The sequence below is a fragment of the Papio anubis genome, chromosome 2, assembly GCF_008728515.1.
Source record: "Papio anubis isolate 15944 chromosome 2, Panubis1.0, whole genome shotgun sequence".
Taxonomy (NCBI): domain Eukaryota; kingdom Metazoa; phylum Chordata; class Mammalia; order Primates; family Cercopithecidae; genus Papio; species Papio anubis.
In genome coordinates, this window is record NC_044977.1 from 160,795,263 (window position 1) to 160,820,140 (window position 24,878).

General features: G+C 37.4%; 1 protein-coding gene across 1 annotated transcript in view; it reads left to right on the forward strand.

Annotated features, from left to right (window-relative positions):
• The window catches only part of PIK3R4 (phosphoinositide-3-kinase regulatory subunit 4), a 73,647-nt gene that overhangs the window by 26,892 nt on the left and 21,877 nt on the right, over window positions 1-24,878 (forward strand). Inside the window, exons 8-13 of the mRNA XM_003895125.3 lie at window positions 3,206-3,351; window positions 5,155-5,358; window positions 14,068-14,269; window positions 15,423-15,610; window positions 16,772-16,982; window positions 19,962-20,127. Coding sequence (XP_003895174.1) covers window positions 3,206-3,351; window positions 5,155-5,358; window positions 14,068-14,269; window positions 15,423-15,610; window positions 16,772-16,982; window positions 19,962-20,127 — 1,117 coding nt within the window. The remainder of the gene's footprint in view (window positions 1-3,205; window positions 3,352-5,154; window positions 5,359-14,067; window positions 14,270-15,422; window positions 15,611-16,771; window positions 16,983-19,961; window positions 20,128-24,878) is intronic.

Sequence of the window (24,878 nt, forward strand, 5' to 3'; positions counted from 1 at the left end):
CTGTTTTTAAACTATGTATATTCTGTTGTAGTGATTTTTTCCCCTGCTTTATTGATGTATAATCAACAAATAAAGATAGTATATTATGTTCAACATGATATTTTGATATATGTATACTTTGTGAAGTAATTATGGTAATCAAGTTAGTTGACATATCCATAGTTCTTTTTCTTTAGTGGTAAGAACATTTAAGAGTTATATCCCAGTGATTTTCGAGTATACATTTTTATTAATTATGATCACCATGCTGTATTTGCACATACACTGTACAAGAACTTATTCATCTTGTCTAACTGAACTTTTGTATCCTTTGACTAACACCTGCCCATTCCACCCTCCCTTCTACCCCAGCCCCTGGTAATCACCATACTACTTTCTACTTCTGTGAGTTCAGCTTTTTTAGATAATATGTATTACTTCGATCATACAATATCTGTCTTTCTGTTTCTGGCTTATTCTACTTAGCATAATGTTCTCCAGTTTCATCTGTGTTGTTTCAAATAACAGGATATTTTTATTTTTTAGGACTGAGTAGTATTTTAGTGGTATATATACACCATTTTTTTTTTATTCATTCATCAATGGACACTTAAGTTGATTTCCTATCTCGACTCTTATGAATAATGCTGCAGTGAACATGGGAGTGCAGATATCCCTTCAACATACTAATTTCATTTCCTTTGGATATATACCCAAAAGTGGGATTGTAAGATCATAGATAGTTCCGTTTTTAATTTTTTTTTAAAGACACACGGTTTTGCTCTGTCACCCAGGCTGGAGTGCAGTGGTGTGATCACAGCTCACTGCAGCTTTGATCTCCCTGGCTCAAGCTCTCTTCCGGCCTCAGCCTCAAGTAGCTGGAACCACAAGCATGTGCCACCACGCCTGGCTAGTATTTATTTATTTAGAGACGGAGTTTCGCTCTTGTTGCTCTGTGCTGGCTGCCTGGACTTTGGGGAATGTTGACATGGGTTATGTGAAACTACCCTTCCTGCCCTCTTCTTTGGGGCTTTTCTCATTTTTGTGCTATACCCAGGTGCTGTAATCTGTCACCTGGATTCCTTTGTAATGGTGTTTTTATGCATTGATAGTTGTTAAAACAGATTTTTTTCTACAAGAGGATGAACACTGAAATGTCCTATTCAGCCATGTTGTTTTCACTGCCTAGTGACTCTTAAAGAGAATAGTGGTGGTGGTTTTGATGGTGATTGTGATTTCTTTGGTGCTCCTTTTAAAAACTATACTCTTCCCATTTAGCTATTGTGAATATTTTCCCCCACACTTTTCTTCTGATAAGTTGAATGTGCTAGATAAAGAAAAGATTGATTGGGAGGCCGAGGCAGGCGAACTCCGACCTGAGGTCGGGAGTTCAAGACCTGCCTGATCAACATGGAGAAACCCCGTCTCTACTAAAAATACAAAATTAGCCAGGCTTGGCAGTGCATGTCTGTATTCCTTGCTACTCGGGAGGCTGGGGCGCGAGAGTTGCTTGAACCCAGGAGGTGGAGGTTGCGGTGAGCTGAGATTGCGCCGTTGCACTCCACCTGGGCAATAAGAGCGAAACTCTGTCTCAGAAAAAAAAAAAGGAAGAAAAGATTGAATAGGCTGTTTCATAGGCAGTTCTTTAGATTCAGGCTTCTTGTTTTGAGTATTTGAGGTGCTTTGTATCAGGCACCTACTTTCTGATATAATGATGCTGTAGAACAGTCAACCACAGAATCTCAATAAATCCTTCAGTAAATTTTTCATCATGCACCCGTGGGTTGTATAGGTGGCCCTGCTTCAGGTTCTGCATCTCCAGGTTGTCTGTGATGACTGTGATTCATCTGTCTCATTCTGGGGCCCTCATTGTAGGGGCAGTGGCTACCCACATAATGTTCTCATGGTGATGGCAGAAGCATGAGAGGGCAAACCCAGCTGTGTAGCACATTTCAAATTCCTGTTTGTCCTAATATTCATTGGCTAAAGCAAGTGATATAAACCAAAAGCAAGGGGGCAGAGAAGTATCCTTTGTATACTGCAGATGTATACAAAGTGAATGAGTGTGGTTGTATAATACAGGAAAGTTAAGAATAAATAATACATTATAATACAGTTCCCAACTCCTGTCAAACCGTTATGGGTTTAGCTACTTTCTGGAGGTTTACCAATGTTTTTCCAATCCTCATTTTCCCTCTTATCACAGGGAAAATACTCACTGTCCCTTGTTGGATGGATCAGAGGCTGCAGGGTATTTATGAAATAGACAAAATCTTCTTCATTTATAATTAGAAGATTTAGAAATGCGAGACCTTGGGAGAGGGATATTTCGAATGCATCTTTTCTCCTTCCCCTTTTAATATAAGTATTATTAGCCTATAATTGTATTCCTGTTTCTCTGTTAATGTGTATTTCTTATGTACATTAAATAAATATCAGAGGATAAATAAATATCCTCTGAATGCTGATGTGTTTGCATCCTCAGAGCTAATACAATTTTTCTTGCCTTTAAAAGTTTGGATTTTGTTCTAAATCAGGTTAGTCTAATGTCAATTAGTTGAAATCATTGATTTTATGTTTAGTACATAAAATCGTTAAAATAAAAGGTATGGAAAGACATTTAATTCTTTGGTTTAATGTCATATTTTAAACTTTTTAAGAATAGGTATCATGTTTTCAGCTTTTTTGTTTCCATTCATTAATGGCTTGTGAAAGTAACTGTGAGTTATGTGTTAGATTTGATCAAACCACTGCATTAAAAGAATATCAGATGGGCCAGATTGTTCCTTTCATCTTTATGCTGTAGCTTGGAGAAGTAACTTCTCCCCAATTTCTCTGCCCCTTGGGTACAAGTTGGGGAATAATAGTTAGCTGTATGCTGTTGGGACTTGTTATGTTTGTAACAGTTTTTAATCCAGTGTTATAAATGAGTAGTGCCCACCCAATTTTAGTTCTGACTAAAAAAATATAAATTTTAAGTCCTCAGCTATGAGGTAACTGTTTCTATTCTTTTGTGGTACTGCTGTGATATTTATGATAAGAGAATATTATAAACAGTGTGTCCACTTGATTGAGTTTATGCCTCAGGGTAATTGAGTATGTGAAGGCTCCTGATAGTAACATTGTGGCAAAATACTTTTGTCAGTTATGTTATAATGTAAAAATTTGTTTATCCCGATAGTTTGAAATAACTTATTTGATCCCTACCTTTTCTTTTCCTCTTTAGCCCCCTTCCTGTGTCATCCCAATTTATGGATACGTTATGGTGCCGTGGGATTTATCACAGTGGTAGCTCATCAAATAAGTACAGCTGATGTCTACTGTAAACTGATGCCTTATCTCGACCCATATATTACCCAACCAATAATACAGGTATACATGTTCCAAGTTGGAGTCAGTCTTTCCTCCATACTGTGCCTCTTTAAAAAAAATGTGCAGAGAGCCCTATTTTTCTTAACATTTTTAAGTATTTAAATTGGGCTATAGCATTTTTATATTCTTTCAAGCTAATTAATATTAATGAACCAAGCACCTCTGAAGGTCAGAAAAGTGCAAAAGATTATTATGTTTTACATCATGTTGTATCTAATGTAGCGTACAGTAGTTCATATATTTTCTTTTGTGTAATATAAAGCATCTGTTAAAAATGAAATATAGTCTAGCAAAAATATATGTTGATGGACCTCTGCTTTTTATTTTAAAAAGTATTACTGATTGCATCCAGTTATAATAAATTAGAAAAAGACTTTTTCAAATTTGAGTTTTTCACCACTAACTGGTTGTTTTGATGTCTTTTCTTTTTTATTCTAACAACACCACAACCTCTGCCCCACCTCTAGCAGTACTTGGTGATAAACTTTGAGTCTTTGGTATGTACAGGGCAAATATTATTCACCTAGCTCTTCAGTGTTTATACCCTTCATCTTGCTAGACAGCAAACTATCAAGATAGGCATTTAAATGGAATGAAATGGTGAAGGATGATTCTAGCTGTTAAAACATCCTGAAAGTTCCTATTTTTACCAGAACTCCATTTCCCATTTGGAATTCACACACCTGTCTGGCTTTCTCCTACTTTTGTATTTCAATGTGCCTTCTCTTTGTTTGGAGAAAATGGCCTTGGATAAACTCTGGAAACTAGGAAGTTTTGGTTATACCTTCTTTTCTTCATAGATTCATTCATTTCTAGAGGTTATCATTCTTTATTTCATAGAGTTTATAGGATTTGTTTTTATTTTTACCCCAAGAGCAACTTACATATACATGAAAGATGGATAACGCTATCAGAAAAAATGCCCTTTTAGAAAAGTTTATGCTTCCTTGAAAATTAGGCCTAGAGATATCATCTACTCCTTTTGAGTAGTTACTCTATTTAAAAGTTTGCTCATTGAACTTTTTCTTTTGTCACTGTTTTGTATTTTGAAAGGCCAGGATCAGAAGTTGAGAGGCTAATTATTCATTTGCTTCATGAATCTTATTTTTCTACAATTTGGATTAGAGAAAAGATACCTTTTTATGCTGCTTTCCACTGACTGACTTCACCAAGGAGTTAAATATACCTAAAGGAAGTCCTCTTGGTGCTTCTGCTAGAGTCACAGAAAAAAAAAGAAAAAAAAAGAAGATAACTTGGTTACTATCAGCAGGTTCATCCATTTTATTATATTTGCATTGACAAGGAATGTATTCCTTTTGGATAATTAAAGGAAGGATTTTATAAACACTATGGAGATAGCAATGGTTTTTAGAAGTGGTTGAATCTACCAGGAAAATGTGATGACTGAAGGAAGACCTGTGGTTACTGAGCATCTTTTCTGGATCAGTACCTAGTGGTTGTCAGATCTGTGAACTGTACATACGTTCTGGATGTAGGATGTTGTCTGACATATTGGGATCTAGAAAAGGCTCTTTTTTTCTCTAGAATTTCCTGGATTGGATGATTAGTCTTCCAATGATAGATACAGATGTGTGGTGTAGTGCTAACAATGAAAAGTAAGAGATACCTTAGCTCTTTAAAGTTTACTAGTATTCTTTTTTCTTCTACACAATTAAAGATGTTGATATCTATTATTTTCTTAGAAAATAAATACGTTAACTTTTCGCAAGTTGTATTTATTGAATTTGAAAATAACTGTACATGTTATAATTTTAGCTGATCCTTTTTATTCTTCTAATATAGATTGAAAGGAAACTTGTTCTGCTCAGTGTTTTAAAGGAACCAGTAAGCCGTTCTATATTTGATTATGCTTTGAGGTCTAAAGATATTACTAGCTTGTTCAGACATCTTCACATGCGTCAGAAGAAACGAAATGGTTCTCTTCCCGACTGCCCTCCACCAGAGGATCCTGCCATAGCTCAGCTTCTGAAGAAGCTGCTCTCACAGGTTGTATCACCCTTCCAAAGTCTTACATTTAAATGCGAATTTCATAAAAATATTGAAGTGTCCATTTAGCTTTTAAAAAATGTTTTTGATTGATTAGATTACATCCTAAAAAATGAGTAAGTAAATCTGGCAAACATCTTATGCATTTGCTTTGAATCCTAAACAAAGATAATACTAACATGATGATACAGTATCAGGTTAAGCTAAATAAGGAATCATGGGAGACCTGTTATGTTTCTTTTGTAATTACTGGCTAAATAAATGAGGGAAAGACAGTAGAAATAACCTTAGATTTAATTAGTATTCTTGATTCAGTTCTATGTTTTACCAAAAATATAATGAAATTTAACTGGAAGAAACATTGCAAAGCACAGATGAAGTATCGAAAAATCCTGGTTCATTTTGATCCAAATTTGTAATTAATACTTGTAAACAGCTGAAATAACTTGTACTTAGAATGCATCTTAGGTATAATAGACCAGCCATTTACTGGTATATCTTAAAAGCCTATGAATTTGAATCAATTAACAAAATCTTATTAGAACTAGGAAGTAATCTTACTACACTTGGCATTGGTAATGCCTCTTTAGAAATATGAATTGTATTCATGACAAAAAGGCCAAAAGCAATTGCAACAAAGGCCAGAATTGACAAATGGGATCTAATTAAACTAAAGAGATTCTGCACAGCAAAAGAAACCATCATCGGAGTGAACAGGCAGCCTACAGAATGGGAGAAAATTTTTGAAATCTACCCATCTGACAAAGATCTAATATCCAGAATTTACAAGGAACTTCAGCGTATTTACAAGAAAAAAATAACCCCATTGAAAAGGGGGCAAAGAATATGGACAGACACTTCTCAGAAAAAGACATTTCCACAGCCAACAAACATATGAAAAAAAGCTTAACAACATTGATGATCAGAGAAATGCAAATCAAAACCACAATGAGATACCATGTCACGCCGGTCAGAATGGCAGTTACTAAAAAGTCAGGAAGCGGGCCAGGCACTGTGACTCAGGCCTATAAACCCAGCACTTTGGGAGGCCAAGGTGGGTGGATCACCTGAGGTCAGGAGTTCCAGACCAGACTGGCCAACATGGTGAAACCCCATCTCTACTAAAAAACACCAAAACATTAGCCAGGCATGGTGGCACATGCCAGTAGTCTCAGCTACTCGGGAGGCTGAGGCAAGAGAATCATTTGAACCCGGGAGACAGAGGTTGCAGTAAGCAGAGATCGCACCACTGCACTCCAGCCTGGGCGACAGAGTGAGACTCTGTCTCCAAAAAAAAAAAAAAGTCAGGAATAAATAGATCCTGGGGAGGCTGTGGAGAAATAGGAACACTTTTACACTGTCGGTGGGAGTATAAATTAGTTCAACCATTGTGGAAGACAGTATGGTGATTCCTCAAGGGTCTAGAACCAGAAATACCATTTGACCCAGCAATCCCGTTACTGGGCATATACCCAAAGGAATGTAAATCATTCTACTATAAAGACACATGCACGTGTATGTTTATTGCAGCACTATTTATAATAGCAAAGACATGGAACCAACCCAAATGCCCATCAATGATAGACTGGATAAAGAAAATGTGGTACATACACACCATGAAACACTACACAGCCATAAAAAGGAATGAGAGCATGTCCTTTGCAGGGACATGGATTAAACTGGAAGCCATTACCCTCAGCAAACACAGAAACTGAAAACCAAACACTACATGTTCTCACTCATAAGTGGGAGTTGAACAATGAGAACACATGGACACAGAGAGGGAAACAACACAAACCAGGGCCTGTTGAGGGGTGGGGGGTGAGGGGAGGGAACTTAGAGGATGGGTCAGTAGGTGAAGCAAACCACCATAGCACACGTATACCTATGTAACAAACCTGCATGTTCTGTACATGTATCCCGTTTCGCTTTTTAAAGAAAAAACAAAAAATAAATATATGAAGTCTAGGCCAGGCATGTTGGCTCATGCCTGTAATCCCACCACTTTGGGAAGCCAAGAAAAAAAGAAATATTAAATCTAAATTTACATCTTGTTTCATGAGGGATATGTGGAACTTAGGGAAGCCAAGACAGGAATAAAAATGGTTAAAAATAAAGAATACAGTTGCTGAATATATGCTCTATGAGCCATAATACAAATTTTAAAGACTTAGTTTGATGTGACTTGAATTCCTGAAGAGTTTTTTCTTTGGGTTTTCTTTTAACCTTGGCTTGTACATTAGATATGTTTTGTATTTTAGAAAGCAATTTGTGGAAAATTGGATTCTGAATCACATTTTTCTTTTTTTTTTTGGTTCTACAAGTTAAAAAAAAGAATGAAAGATAAAGAAAGAAAGAATACCAGTCTTTCTTTTTACTTTCCTTTTATTCATTTTTTAATTATTGTTATTATACTTTAAGTTCTAGGGTGCATGTGCACAACGTGCAGGTTTGTTACATATGTATACATGTGCCATGTTGGTGTACTGCACCCATTAACTCGTCATTTACATTAGGTATATCTCCTAATGCTATCCCTCCCCCCTACCCCCTCCCCACAATAGGACCTGGTGTGTGATGCTCCCCTTCCTGTGTCCAAGTGATCTCATTGTTCAGTTCCCACCTATGAGTGAGAACATGTGGTATTTGGTTTTCTGTTCTTGCGATAGTTTGCTGAGAATGATGGTTTCCAGCTGCATCCATGTCCCTACAAAGGACACGAACTCATCCTTTTTTATGGCTGCATAGTATTCCATGGTGTATATGTGCCACATTTTCTTAATCCAGCCTGTCACTGATGGACATTTGGGTTGATTCCAAGTCTTTGCTGTTGTGAATAGTGCTGCAATAAACATACGTGTGCATGTGTCTTTATAGCAGCATGACTTATAATCCTTTGGGTATTTCCCCAGTAATGGGACGGCTGGGTCAAATGGTATTTCTGGTTCTAGATCCTTGAGGAATCGCTACAGTTTTCCACAATGGTTGAACTGGTTTACAGTCCCACCAACAGTGTAAAAGTGTTCCTATTTCTCCACATCCTCTCCAGCACCTGTTGTTTCCTGATTTTTTAATGTGAATCACATTTTTCTGATGTTTCTCCTGAGTAAGTAATCCTTATCAAAGAGATTTCAATGTGCAGTAAAAACCATCTCAATCTAAATGTTTCTTCAGGCTTGGCCATTGTGACTCTATTTCTCTCTCCCCTACCTATCCTATATATTAATTTAAAAACCTTCATTCTGGGCCTGGTGCGGTGGCTCACACCTGTAATCTCAGCACTTTGGGAGGCTGAGGTGGGCAGATCACGAGGTTGGGAGTTTGAGACCAGCCTGGTTGACATGGTAAAATGCTGTCCCTACTAAAAATCCCCAAAATTGGCTGGGCGTGGTGGTGTGCACCTGTGGCCCCAGCTACTTGGGAGGCTGAGGCAGGGAAATTGCTTGAACTTGGGAGGCAGAGGTTGCAATGAGCCAAGATCGTGCCATTGCACTCCTGCCTGGGTGACAGAGCAAAACTCCGTCTCAAGAAACAACAAAACAAACCTTCATCCTGACATTTTCTTTTCCTTATCAGTCATTAGTTTACCTCATGGGGCCACCCTAGCCCCTTATCTCTTCTTTTTACCTTGCTAAGGTGTCGGTTTTGACACTGGTAAAAGGAGGGAGTGAGAAGGAACAGTTTCCATAGCCATTCTACTTCCTGCTTCTAACTGCTTCTACCACTGCTACTCCCTCAATGCCAGCTTGCGTTACTGGGTGCCATGATAACAAATCACTAAAGCTCACTGACCCATATTCCTCTGAAATGTCAGTGCATGGTATCTTCATTGGTCTGTCAGTGATCCCCTCATTTGTCTGAGTGGAAAAAGAGGAACAAACAATCCCCCATTTTATGTTATCTCTGGTGCCAGTGGCTTTAGTGTCCTAAAGGTTAGGGGACAATCCTCTGTTCAAGAGATAAGCACTGCTAGTAGAAGGGAGAGCAGGCCAGAATCTCTGAAGTTCTTACCAGAAATAACAGCAGAACAACACCAGCTTCCGGTTTTTTGAAAGCCAACAACGACTTTACCACTGTAGTTTGTGATTTCCATATTTTTGACTATTCTTAAAACAAATTTGAGCAACAGATGTTATTCCTGTTTTATAGATAAGGGAATGGAGACACAAGGAAGGTAGTTAACTTGCTTATGTTCAGATGGTGCAGTAAGTTTCAGAGTTGGCATTTGAATCTAAACCTACCTGATTCCAAAGCCTACACTCCTACACTATGCTGTGTTGCCTCTAAAGTGAAATAAATAGAGGACATAGAGCTAAGACTCAGAAGCTTGCTTGGGTTTTATACAGACTTAGGAAGAAGCCCATGTGCAGTTTATCTCCTCCAGCCCCTTACAAGCCTTTTCTCTACCTTCACTTCTTTTTGGTCCCTGTGCTACCTGAGTTTCTTAGGATTATTAGCAGAGACTTAGATCCAGGGGAGGCTTTGGAGATAGGAATTGAGTCCTTGTTTCTTTCTTTCTTTCTTTTTTTTTTTTTATTGAGATGGAGTTTGTTGTTGCCCAGGCTAGAGTGCAATGACACGATCTCGGCTCACCACAACCTCCACCTCTTGGGTTCAAGCGATTTTCCTATCTGAGCCTCCCGAGTAGCTGGGATTACAGGCATGTGCCGCCAGGCCTGGCTACTTTTATATTTTTAGTAGAGATGGGGTTTCTCCATGTTGGTCAGGCTGATCGTGAACTCCCAACCTCAGGTGATCTGCCTGCCTTGGCCTCCCAAAGTGCTGGGATTACAGGCGTGAGCCCCCACGCCCGGCGAGTCCTTGTTTCTAATATCAGGGCTACAGAGCGAAGGGCCATATTTTTAGTTTCTGCAAGCGGGCAATATGAACACTCCTACATAATTTTTTTTTAGCTTACAGTTCTTCAGTGCTCTTCTATACGGGACTGTACTTGAGACACATCATGGGTAAAGTAGGTCTTTCTAGACAAGCCTAGCATTGTTTCTATGGGAAAATATGTTAGTAGTTCCAGCTAATAGACTTAACATACACTTTTGGAACATTATCCATATGGGAGTTGGAATCTGTACTCCAGATTTTCAGTAGAACTTACATTAAGAGACGACTCTTGGAAGGACTGTTTTCGTTAGATCCATCTACAAGAGCTTCCTGTTTTATTTGTGTCCATTTAATCAGGTTCTAATAAATAATACAAAATGATTTCACTCCTTTAAAAAATGAGTTCCATTTTTAATGATTTTTATTTTTGTACTTTTTGACAGATTAGTATAAATACAGCTTTAAAATTCAAAAGCTATAAGAAGATACGTAATGCAATGTTAAGTTTTTATCTAATCCCTGCCCTCCAGCCATGCAGTTTCTTTCTCTGTCGATTGTGAATTTTATGTTGGGTGTTGAATTGCTTTGCAGTGTTGGACTTGTTCTGCTGCACAGTTACTTGGAATCAGTTTCATCCTTTTAAGCTTTGCTTTTAAGCTTTGTTAAGATAGGTTTAGGATAGGTCCAGACCAACCCTTAGTTGGTCAGTTTAGTCCCACTGCTAAGGACTTTTCAGAACATGATGCTTTGTGTATAGTAAGAGGTCTTTCACTGTTCCCAGCCTTGTGTTGTTCTTTCTATGGCCTCAGGTAGTTTCCTTATGCATACATAGTTTAATATTCAGCCAAAGACTTCAGGAGACCCTTCTGTAGCCCTCCGAAGCTCTCATTCTGTGCAGATCCCTCTTCTTCATTTCTCTGCCCCACAGAGTTAGCTTTTGTAGCTTTCTTGAACTCTGATGTGTCCTTGAAATCAGCTCTGTTTTATTCTGTGTTCCTTCTGCCATAGCCTGGCAACTCTAGACAGTATTGCTGGGACAGTCATAGGACTCAGTTTTAAATATTTTAGGCATTGTAGCCCTGTCTGCCTGTTTTCCCATGCCTGAAATGTGTGTGTCTGTGTGTGTGAGTGTGTGTGTGTGTGTGTGTGTTTTGTACGGTTTGAAGTTGTTTAAAGTGGAAGGGTAAAACTAGTCTGGTCCCTGTGATTTCATCATGGTCAGAAGCTGAAGTCTGTGGGCATGTTTATGGACTTACACTAATATTGCACTTTCTTAGTTACCATAACTTAGGCTTGATCTTTGGTGGGAAAAAACATCTCCCAGCTTTTTTTTTTTCCCTTTCTTTTTCAACATTTTCTTGGCTATCCTTGGTTCTTAACATTTTTTTTTTCTTTTTCAAGAGTTTCTTGGCTATCCTTGATTCTTAACATTTTCTTACACATTTTCCATGTGATTTTTTTCATCAGCTTGTCACTTTATACAATAAAAATTTGTTGATATATTGATTGAGATTGCATTGAACCTGTAGAAGTCAGCTTGTCACTTTTGATTATTTTGAATGCTATTACAATTGGCAAATTAAAACATTTTGTTTGTAGCTGGTATATGGAAAAATTTTTATATTTCCTTTTATCCAGCAACCTCATAAAACTTATTAATTATAATAATTTGCTTGTACATTTTCTTTTGAACTTGTACATTCACAATTGTATCATGCATGAACAGTGACTATTTTATTCATTGTTTTTCCAATCTGAGTATCTTTGTTTTCCTTGCCTTTTTTAAATGACTAGGATATTTAGTATAGTATTAAAGAGATTTGGTGTGAGCAGGCATCCTTGTTTTGCATATCAGAGGGAAAACTCAACATTGTACGATTCAGTGTGATTTTTGCTATCAGTTTTTTTGTACAATCTTTTGAACAGATTAAGGAAATCCTCTTTCTGGCTTGCTAAGATGATTATTGGAAGAATGCTAAATTTTATCAAATGTCTTTTATCTGTTGAGATTATTATATGGTTTTTCTATTCTGTTAATGTGTTGAAATATGTTGATTGATTTTTCATATTTTAAACTTACTTTATTCCCTGGATATTTGAAATAAACACAGCTTTGTCATATTGTATCTGTATATAAATGTAGTTTTAGAAAATAAATAAAATATAAATATATAAAATGTTTTTAGGTACACTGGATTTGGTTTGCTCCTACTTTAGTGGATATTTTTTCATTTGAGTTTATGAACAACCTTGTCCTATAGTTTTCCTTTCTTGTAATGTTCTTGTCAATTTGTTTGTTTTTTCATGGTACAGTGCTAACATTTTTTTTTTATTGAGATACAATTCACTACCATAAAATTCACTCTTGAAGTGTACAGCTTACTGCTTTTTAGTACATTCGCAAAGTTGTGCAACCATCACCACTGTTAAATTCCAGAACATTTTCATCACCCTGAAAAGAAACCCTGTATCCATTAGCAGTCGTTTTCTTTCCCTTAGCCCCTGGCAATCGCTAATCTACTTTCTGTCTCTATGGATTGCTTAATCTGGACATTTCATATTAATGGAATCATGCAATATGTGGCCTTCTGTGTCTGGCTTCTTTCACTGATCTTAATGTTTTTAAGGTCCCCCTATGTTGTAGCATATATCAGTACTTCATTACTATTTATAGCCCTTACTGTGGCCCTCCCTTTTGTGGACTAAAACATAGACTAACAAAAAGAGAGCTCTTACTTTAGCTATAAAGTAGCTATTGTCTATTTAAAGCGAATTTTAGGAGGAGACATGAAAATAAACCAAGTGTTGCAAGTTAACACTGGGGTTTAGTCAAGAATATATCTATTATTATTGTACTTTAATGCAATTTTATTTCATGTTTTTTGGCTTTGTGCCCTCCTAGGGTTGGTTTTATCATAGTCTGCTGAGAATTGTGAATATGACTGTAAACTCTAGTGGGATTCTAGATTGAGGCCTCAGGAGAACTGACATTTTATTAAATGAATGTTTTTTATTCCTTTGCTTGATAAAAATGTACTAGAGGATTCTGTGGATGGTTGGAAAGAAAGACACGCAGAACTGCCACATTTTCCAGAATATTTAAGTTGCCAATGAATTAATTATTTAGATTGATTACTTAGCATTTGTCCGTTTCAAATGCGCTAAGTATTTTAGGTGGATTAGCATGTAAATTTCACTATAATCTGATAAGATGGGTGCTAGTAATTATCTTTATAGATTAATAGAAGTGCACACATATAGTAAGTAGTAATTAGGGCTGGAATTTGAACGTAGGCAGTCTGACTTCAGCCATTATCCTAGATTGCTACTGGATTTGTTGCTCAGATCTGCAGTTCAGGCAGCATTCCAATCAATCCTTTAGTTGCATAGTATATTTTATATATCATAGAATGCCTTTATATACTTATTCAATATACATTTCTCAACACAACCAGGAGCAAAGTTGAAGTCGGTACACTTTCTTTTGCTTAATATTATACATTCAGAGTTTTTGTTCAGATAATCTTTATTCAACAGTTGTATTTTAAATATTACTAGATATCACACGTTGTGTTCTTTGGAAATTCCAAAGATGAGTTATGTTTGAATACTGTCCTTTAGGAAGAAAGTTAAGATATAAATCATGATACAAATTACAAAGTGCCCTAATAGAATGTTCTGGGAGATCTTAGTAGTGACATGTCATTCTGTGTTGTTAACTGTATTTTTCACTTGCACTTGGTTGTTTCACCCTTCTGACTCTTTCAGTTTTAAATTGGGTGATTTGTCCCTTCAGTTGTTAGTCATTCTGAGGTCTGTTTTTATTACTTGTGAAAATAAACTAGAACATATGGTTTTATTTGGTTTTAGGGAATGACAGAGGAAGAGGAAGACAAACTTCTGGCACTGAAAGACTTCATGATGAAATCTAATAAAGCAAAGGCCAATATAGTGGACCAGAGCCATCTTCATGATAGTAGTCAGAAAGGTGTAATTGACTTGGCAGCTTTAGGCATAACTGGGAGACAAGTTGATCTTGTTAAAACCAAACAAGAACCAGATGACAAACGGGGTTAGTATGCTTGTTTGTGTGTGTGTAGCTTGTTGTTGTTAGTTATTTTGTAAGACTGTTTTTTAGCTAATTAATAATAAAAATCCCCATTTCACAGATAAATAACTGTCAAATACAGTGACTCCATTACTTAGCAGGGAGATTTTGGGGAAGAAAATTAGGGAAGCATACTAACAGTTAAGGAAGTAACTTGCCAGAATCACAACTCTGTGTGTGACAAACCAAGGTCTGATTCCAAAGCTCTTCTTTTACAATAAAATCACGTTGTCACCATGGAAGGGTTTGACTGAAGATGAAATTCTGTTTTTTAACCCTTTAACCAGCAACCCAAGAACAATAGTGTATGTAAAATGGTATCAAGTTTTCTAGTTCGTTATTAGTAGGTAATGCCCAATGAATTCAAAAGAAAGGTCTTGCTATTAACAATGAAATGCAAGAGTAGAGACCAGATAAGACTTAACCATTTGCAGTCTTGAGATTTGGAACTGTGAGCTCTTGTGACATTGACATTGATTGTATGAAGTTTTTTAAGATCCTGTGCATACCCTTTTTGCATATGCATTCACTGCCAATTATATGTCTTTAAAATTTCCTCTATTCTAGCATTAGATTTCGAAGGCAGCTAGTGAATTGTATTTAAAATAAACTTCTAATTCCCAAATTCGAGAAAAAGTATTTGTAACTTAAGTTTTAATGGTTTAGATCCATAATATATAAAACATACAAATTAATAAGAAAGCAAGCCAAAAAAAGAAAGATTGAAGGATATGAACAACTGATAGAATAGAATGCATATATATGAAAAGGTAAATAATTTAATAAATGCAAATTAAAACAGATGCCATTTTCTTACTATTCGCTACTTTAGATATCGTGGTTACTTGAAATTGAGCTGACCTTGGGAAACTAGGAAGTAATTAGGTCTTATTATTAAAATCATTGGAAGCACATCTGTTCCATCTGCCCTAGAAATGAAATGAGAGTTAATGAGTTGATATATGAATATGAATAAATTAGAAATCTTAAGGAACAAATAGGATATGAAGTGTAGTGCTGTCCCTGCCCCCTCTCCTGTCCCCTCCAAAGGCAATAAAAGCACATAATGGTTTTAAAGGCTACTTTCAGACTAACTATTCCGAATATATTTTCATAGCCAGAAAACATGTAAAACAAGACTCAAACGTAAATGAAGAATGGAAAAGCATGTTTGGGTCACTGGACCCGCCAAACATGCCACAGGCCCTACCTAAAGGGAGTGATCAGGAGATGATTCAGACTGGGAAACCTCCTCGTTCCGAGTCCTCTGCTGGCATTTGTGTCCCTTTGTCAACTTCTCCACAGGTACTGTCACCCAGTCAGTGGTCCTTCTAATGTCTTTGAACCCCGTTCTGCTATATTGGATGTTTAAAGGCTGTGTACTGTAGTAGAAAAATCAATATGGTGACTTTTCTTTTAGGGAGGACATATTTCTTTCTAAGACAGGTTTATCTTTAATTTTATAGTGAGGAGGAAATCTAGTTATTGAAAGTACTAAAAAGGTCTCATTTTAGGGTACTTGCCAATAAAGTGATCTGAAATTGTGGGTTGAAGACACTATTATGAACTGTAATTATAATTAGGCTGCAGTGAACCTTTTAAATCTTTTTTATTCCTCCTCCAGTATAACATAGCTATATCTATAAAGTAGCAAAAATACTTCTGGGAAGAAGTCCCAAATTTCCTATGTGTGATAAATGTCATGATGCTTTTGATATACAGATCATTCCTGACAACAATGGTTAGACTTAGGATTTTTTGAGTTTGTATGGTGTGAAAGTGATATTCATTCATTAGAAACTGTACTCCGGTACCCATATAGCCATCCCATTTTTTGTGTTCAGTACAGATTTCAGTAAGTTACATGAGATAGTCAGCACTTTATTATAAAATAGGCTTTGTGTTAGATAATTTGCCCAACTGTTGGCTAATGTAAGGGTTCTGAGCATGTTTAAGGTAGGCTATGCTAAGCTGTGATGTTCAGTAGTTGGGTGTATTAAATGCATTTTCGACTTAATGATATTTTCAACTTATGATAGGCTTATTGGGATGTAATGCCATTGTAAGTTGAGGAGCATCTGTATTTGAAATAAGTTTGTAATTTAAGGAGCTCTTTCCTAGTCATTCATATCTTAAATAAAAAATATTAATTGAACCAGATTAAATTGAAATTCCATTTCTTCTGTTCACTTAATGATAATTTTTGTTTAATGTTATTTTCGTGCTAATCTGTTTTTTTATATATAAAATGTAGGATTTATATAAAAAATGGAAATGTAGCATTTGTGGTTAAACTTCATTTTAACTGGGTTTTCATTGAAAAATGTATTTAAATGAATTTTAAAATTGGTACATTAATGAGGACAAAAAGCTGTTATAATTTATAGATAAAAACATGGGTACACTTTTATCTTCAAATATACTTTGCTTATGACGTAAATAGTTAGAATTCTATTTGTTTTGTAGGTTCCAGAAGTGACAACTGTCCAAAATAAAAAACCAGTAATACCGGTTTTAAGTAGTACAATTTTACCATCCACCTATCAGATTCGGATTACAACTTGTAAAACTGAACTTCAGCAACTCATCCAGCAAAAGCGGGAGCAGTGCAATGCTGAGAGAATAGCTAAGCAGATGATGGAAAATGCTGAATGGGAGAGTAAACCACCACCACCTGGTAAAAGTTCCATTGATAGGTAGTTATAGTCTAGTCTGGGTGCTTAAGGCTAGAATCTAATAGAGGAAATGAATACTTAACTACCAGACAAAAGAGGTAAGAACAGAAATGTTATTTGGGAAACCCAGAGGAAGAAGCAGTGAGTAAGAAATTGTGTCATTATTTGTTGATTTGGAGCTTTTTAGTTGTGGGGGCAGCTGGCAAAGTCATATTTAGGCCAATCACATAATAATTTAGCCTATCTGTGCTTCATTTTCCCCACTTATAGTACTAGGTTTTACCTGTTTAATGTCTTGCCACTTTCTCATTTGAATGTCTGGCTTCTTTGACCAAATTCCTGCTTTTAATTTCTGGAAGGTTTAACATACTTTGATTAATATTAAGAAAAAGTTAGAAAATTTAGAAAATGATGAGTACTTTTGAAAAGAAAATAGGCTGGGTGTGGTGGCTTACGCCTGTAATCCCAGCACTTTGGGAGGCTGAGGTGGACGGATCACTTGAGGTCAGGAGTTCAAGACCAGCCTGGTTAACATGGTGTCACCCTATCTCTACTAAAAATACAAAAATTAGCCAGGTGTGGTGGCACACGCCTGTCATCCCAGCTACTCAGGAGGCTAAGGCAGGAGAATTGCTTGAACCTGGGAGGTAGAGGTTGCAGTGAACTGAGATTATGCCACTGCATTCCAGCCTGGGCAACAGAGCAAGACTCCGTCTCAAAATAATAATAATAATAATAATAATAAAGTAAATAAATAATTAAAAAAGAAAACAACATCACCTTTAACCCTACCCCTTAACGATGATCAACATTAAAATTATGAGGAAGCAGTTCTGTATTGTTTTTTTGTTTTTTTTGTTTTTTTTTTTTTTTGAGACGGAGTCTCGCTCTGTAGCCCAGGCTGGAGTGCAGTGGCCCGATCTCAGCTCACTGCAAGCTCCGCCTCCCGGGTTCCCGCCATTCTCCGGCCTCAGCCTCCCGAGTAGCTGGGACTACAGGCGCCCGCCACCTCGCCCGGCTAGTTTTTTGTATTTCTTAGTAGAGACGGGGTTTCACCGTGTTAGCCAGGATGGTCTCGATCTCCTGACCTCGTGATCCACCTATCTCGGCCTCCCAAAGTGCTGGGATTACAGGCTTGAGCCACCGCGCCCGGCCAGTTCTGTATTGTTAAGACTTAAAAGTAATTTAGAGATACTTCAAATGAAAATCTGACTCAGCTATTTTAGCAGACTTGCCTAGTGTAATGTAGCAGAGCTAGTCTTTGACACTAGATTTGTAGGTTTAAAAATATTTTTTGAGTTTCTGCCTCTACATTTTAATGATAAAAATTGAAATTGAGAAGATGCATAGTGTGCTTATATATAGATATTTACAAATCATGTGAATTCCCATGGGCTACTGATGTGGACTTGGGGAAAATGCTGGTAAAGGTCAATGATTTAAAGATTTAGAAGATACTGTTAAGTGGCAAGTAGCATCGTTAGTTGCATAAATTTTCTTATCAAAATAAATATTTTGGAATTTTTTAATGTTGAAACTTTGTGATATGAATCAATATTATATACCAGCGCTACTTTAAAAACTGAAAAGTTGAGCACAGACTGCTGTATTTTATGTAGAATCTGTCTTTGTAAGTGGCATATTATACTTACTAGAGTAATACATTTTATTTAATAAATCACAGAAAAGATGTCAAATTTTGTAGTTCAAGAAATGTGCAGTGACTGTTGGACTCTTGATTTTTTTCTTTCTGCACTTGAGTAGCTGTGAAATTGATTTTCTCCAGAGGGAATGTGCAGCCTAGCCTGGTAGATTATTAGATTTCATGACAAAGTGTTTTTGATCACTTTCAAATCCAGCATATTCTTAAAAATCACATTTAGCTACTGTTCCCACACATGTGAGCCAGAGATCTAAGGGGAAACGTTTTGTTTTTCGTTTTAGAGTAAGCTCAGTTTGGCAGTGGTATCAGTTTCATTTTTGTTTCTTAGTGAAAAGAAATCATTTCTAAAATGACATTATCATCACTCAGGTTGCCACAGTGGTGATTCCCAGTACAGTATGCTCTTTAGCATAGCTTTCTGTTTTATTTTAAAATCTTACGGTATTAAATATAATGAACTGTTATACTTAATACAAAAGAAGCTATCAAACATTGAAGACAGTTATGTGCAGGTACTTACGTTAGGTGCTGTGAATGAACCATGAATGGATAAGATATGGTTTTTGGTCCCAGGGAATGTATAATTTATTAGAGGAAATTAATCATACTCAAAAAAAGAATATACATAAGAAAACATAGGTTATAGATGTCAAAGTACTGGAAAGTCCATGAACATTCTGAGGCTGTAATTTATAATACCATTTATACTAATGTGTTTATACCATAGAATAAATGATTTCAAGTAAAAAGAGAATCAACCAACATTTGGATGTTTACTATAGGCTATGGATAATATTAGATTCTTGTATATATCTCATTTGTTCATATAGTCACCCTTTGGGTTAAGTAATATGTCCCTCATTGTACATTTAGGAAATTAAAGGTCATAGAGTTTAAATAAGTAGCTCAAGCTCTCACTTTTATGTATAGTGGAACTGGGCCTCCTAGTGCCCAGTTTCTCTAGACTAGTCATTACCCCATCTACTGAGTCAGTACAGTAGTCAGGGATTTCAGAGGTAGCAGGTACCCCTGTGCCTTCATTTTCAGTTAACTGTCGTGCCTTGTCAGATACTGGAGAAGGGCCCCAGGGGCTGCCTTTCTGAAGCTATTTAAGCAACACTTAATTGCTAAGTTGATGTCTCAGTAAATAATATCTGTCATGGTCCAATAGACCACTCTTTATTGGCAACTATTGGTACTTCCAAATATTTTAGTTGTGATTGTTTGCAAGCTGGTTGTTGGTTATTATAATGGGGGATGATGGGGAGATTGTATTTGTAAACTACAGTTTATGATACGCTCCTTTGCTTTTCCTTAGGGTGGCGTCCTAAAGGGCTATTAGTTGCCCATCTTCATGAGCATAAATCTGCTGTGAATCGAATTAGGGTCTCTGATGAACACTCACTTTTTGCAACATGTTCAAATGATGGCACAGTGAAAATCTGGAACAGTCAAAAGATGGAGGGGAAGACCACCACTACCAGGTACCATCTGCTCAGGAATGAATCAGTTCGTTAATTCAAATCAACAAATGTTTATTGAGTGCTTACTCTATAACAACCACTGTTAGGGATAGCAGGCATATAGCAACGATAAATAGACAAAAATCCTTCTGTGGTGGAGCTTACCTTCTACTGGAAAGTAAGAGACAAGGAAAGTATAAGTAAAACAGCTAATGTGTTAAATGGTTAAAAATAATTGTGGTAAAAAATACATCTGGAAAGGAAGATAGGAAATGCAGTAGAGGTGGGGTATGGTAGAATTTAAATAAATTAACCAGAGAATGCCTCACAGGGAAAGTGACATTTGAGGAAGGACTTGAAAAAAGTGAGAGAAAGCCATGTGGATATCTTGTGGAAAAACATTCCAGGCAGAGGAAACAGTCATTTCAAAGGCCCTGAAGAAGAAACATGTTTGGCATGATTGAGGAATAGCAGAAAGGTCTTTGTGGCTGGAGCAGAGTGAGCAAGATGGAGGAGTAAGAGGGGCCAATTAGATATGGCCTTGTAGGCTGTTGTAAAGGACTTTGACTTTGACTCTGAGTGAGGTGGGGAGCCTTTGAAGAGTTCCGAGTAGGGGAGAGATATGATCTGAGTTAGCTGTCAACAGAATTACACTGGCTATTATGTTGAGAATAGACTGAAGAGGAGCAGGGCAGAAGCAGTTAGGAGACTTTTAATAATCAGACAAGAGCTGGTGGCTTACTAGCAGTATGAGGTGGTGGGAAACGATCAGATCCTGTATATAACAAGATTTGCTGAATCAGTTAGATGGAATATGATCATGAGAAATGTAAAAAAACTATAGAATGGCTAACTGTATAAGGAAAACAAATAGTGTACCATTGCCACACTCCTGTGGACAAGAAGGATGTAATTTATGACTTCAAATCCCTAAGACTTTAAATATGCATGATGTGATTTTAATAAATGTGATTATGGTAAGATTTTAGAATTGTACAACTTTGTAAGTATGTCCCTATCTGATTTGTAGTTTATCCTCCTTCTGTTTCTTTCTTTCTCTGTATTGGTTCTACTATACTCTTTTTTTTTTTTTTTTTTTTTGAGACAGAGTCTCGCTCTGTCACCCGGGCTGGAGTGCAGTGGCACTATCTTGGCTCACTGCAAGCTCCGCCTCCTGGCTTCACTCCATTCTCCTGCCTCAGCCTCCCGAGTAGCTGGGACTACAGGCGCCTGCCACCACGCTGGGCTAATTTTTTGTACTTTTAGTAGAGACGGGGTTTCACCATATTAGCCATGATGGTCTTGATCTCTTGACCTCGTGATCTGCCCGCCTCAGCCTCCCAAAGTGCTGGGATTACAGCCGTGAGCCACCACGCCCGGCCCGTTCTAGCATATTCTTATTTGTTCTTTGCCTAGTTTGGTCTGAAAAGAAAGCTACTAGAAATCAGAATTGAATCTCATCTATGTAAAAAGATGTGGGGAATCTCTGGTGCTTTTCTTGTAAGTTCATTGACCATAATTAACCACAAAATCATCAAACAACAAAATATCTTTGATAACTAAAATAATTTAAAAGTTTACTCTTTACTTACCAACCTGATAAGATTTTGTGCTGATTAGCTCTATATTTTTACACGATGCTTAATTATTGTATTTTTCCTCATTCTGTCTTTGTGTTGTATTGGTCAGAAGATAATTTAAAAAGAAGAATCCTAGGTCCATGTAGAAATTTTTTTGTCAACATTTTACTATAAAATTTTCAAATATACAAGCAAAGTTGAAAGTGTTTAACAGTGAACATCCATGTACTTGCCACCTAGATTTGTAATGATTTTACTATGTTTGCTGTGTTTTATAACTATTCATTTCTCCACCTCCCATCAATCTATTCTTTAAAATTTTTATTTTACTTCTTAGAGTCAGGGTCTCTTTTGCCCAGGCTAGAGTGCAGTGGCCTGATCATAGCTCACTGTAACCTTGAACTCCTGGGTTTCAAGTAATCCTTTTGCCTCAGCCTCTCAGGTAACTAGGACTATAGGCGCATGCCACCACACCCAGTTAATTTATAGCTCTTTTTTCTTCTTGATATAAAATTTGTATGCTATGAAGTATGCAGATCTCAAGTGAACCATTCCATGAGTTCTGACAAATAAAACCTCTACATCCTGAATCCTTCTCAAGATACAAAATTTGACCATCATACCAGGATGTTCCCTCCTATCCCTTTCTTTTAAATCCCTGCTCTTTTCTTCCCCTTCTACTACCATTCTTTTGATGTTTTCCTAACCATTCTTAGCTTTTTTTTTCCTTTTTTTTTTTTTTGAGATAGTCTCACTCTGTTTCCCAGGCTGGAGTACAGTGGCATGATCCTGGCTCACTGTAACCTCTGCCTCCTGGGTTCAAGTGATTCTCCTGCCCCAGCCTCTCAAGTAGCTAGGACTACAGGCGTGTGCCACCACACCTGGCTAATTTTTGAATTTTTAGCAGAGAGGGGTTTTGCCATTGTTGACCAGGTTGGTCTTGAACTCTTGACCTCAAGTGATCCGCCAGCCTCAGCCTCCCAAAGCACTGAGATTACAGGTGTGAGCCACTGCACCCAGCCCATTCTTAGCATTTTAATTAGCATTTTAAGTACCTCTTCTGATAATTGTTTTCCAAATGGTTCTTTGTTATTATCAGTTGGATTCATTGTCCCCTTTATTAGGATGGTAAATTGCAAAAACCCTGCTTGTTAGTTCTCAAGTGATTTTTATTACAGTCATACTTTCTGTATCCCAGTGTCATGCTTTAGACAGTGTTGTTTCGGTATCCCATTTCAGTTAATAATATCCCCCAAATTTTGGTAATTTAGCTGACTTAATAGAATTTGGGAAGTCTGTATGATTAGGAGACTGGATCTCCTCTGAATGCAGTTACTCTTTTGCTTTGCTGTAACACCTGCTCTCTTGTTTGTGGGCAGCCATGGGCCTTGGATTGGGAAAGAGTGTAAGAAAATGCAGTGTGTCGCCCTTATCACATCCCTTTATTGACTAGTGGGGGAGAAGGAAGCAATTCTTATTGCTAGAGCCAAGTGGGGAACAGCTGGTGGCAGGGAAAGAACAGCAAAACTAATGTGTTTTCTTAGGAAATGTTGCTAGTACATTCTGACTAAGAGGAGTTTCCCCCAGGAGTGATGTTGGCAGACCATTCAGTTCCCAGTCCTGATTTTCTTACTGAATTGTGATTGGTGATTTACGCTACTTAGATCTTGGCTCTGCCATTTTCTTTTTTCTTATTTGAGTTAAACTTTCAGTTTGTCCCTTTGGGACTAGTTGTTGAAAAATTGCTGTTTTTCTAAACTTTTGCACAGATTTTTCAACTTATTTATAGTATTTTAAATTACATTTTCTGTGTTTTCTTCTTGTGCTACCTTATTTCTGGCTCATTCAGCTTCTCAATTTTAGGGGAGATGGATGCATTTGTTATTTGTTGAAATTGGGGTGGTAGTAAAGTAAGTGGAGTTCTATCACAGTGAAAACTTAATATGAGTGGTACAAAAGAAAGTTGTCAGTGTTAGGGTTACATATTTTGGAGTCACTGGTAGTGTTACTGGGGGATCCTTGCTCCCAGAGCTCCCAAGATGGTGGCGGGCCACTTGCAAGATGGTGGCAAGCCTCGTATTCTCTGACCTGGGGTTCTTGGCCTCACAGATTCCAGGGAATGGAATCTTGGGCTATGTGGTGAGTGTTATAGCTCTATTAGAAGCAGTGGGTCACGGAAGAGAACCATGGAACCCAGTGACTAGTGTTCAGCTCGATTAGGACGAACCCAGGCACTTAGCCGTGCAGGAACAGTGGCAAGCCTTTAGCCCTATCGGGAGTGGCAGTGGGCGCCTTGCTAGATCAGGAGCACAGTGGACACCCTGCAAGATCCGGAGGGATGGAAGTCAGCAGCGGGTCTGCGACAGCAGCAAACAGCAGTAGTGGACGGCCAGTGAAAGCTTAGCTTGAGCCATAACAAAACATGGACCAGAAGAGTGCAGTTGCAAGATTTAATACAGTGAAATAGAGTGAAAACAGAGCTCCCATGTAAGGGGAGGGGACCCAAAGGGGGTTGCCCTTGCTGGCTTGAATGCCTGGGTTTATATCCTGATCCTTGTCCCTCCTGCTGTGCTCTCAGGCAATAGATGATTGGCTATTTCTTTACCGAGTTTAAAGGCGGATGCGGTCACCTTCCCAGCTAGGCTTAGGGATTCTTAGTCGGCCTAGGAAGTCCAGCTAGTCTTGTCTGTCAGTAGTATTGAAAGTCAAAGTTTTTGAGTGACTATAAAGTAAAAGGATTATGAAGGGCAACAAAGGCCTGATGTCTGAATCTTAGGAAATTGAATTTTTGGAACAGGAAGAGAGGGGCAAGAAAGGGAAAGAGAAGAAACCATTTAAGTTAATATTATAAACTACAATGAAAGAGAAAACTTATGAAAGGAATATGTAGGCCTCTCTCAAAGGAGACAAAAACTCCTACTAGCATGAAAACCTCATAATGCCATTGGTGCACTTCATACAGTGCCCTCTGGTGGAATGCAATTGATGCCTCTTCCCTGGAGGTGTTTTTTTACAATATATGTATCCAAGCCTTTATGATGTACATATCCTAAGGAAATAACTAAGAATCAACTCAGATTTAGTTTCAAGACTGTTCAGATTGACTTTCTTTATAATAGCAAAAAATTAGGAGCACACTAAAAGTTCAGCAGCCATTATCAATGAAAGACATTGATAATTGTGTTTTTTAAA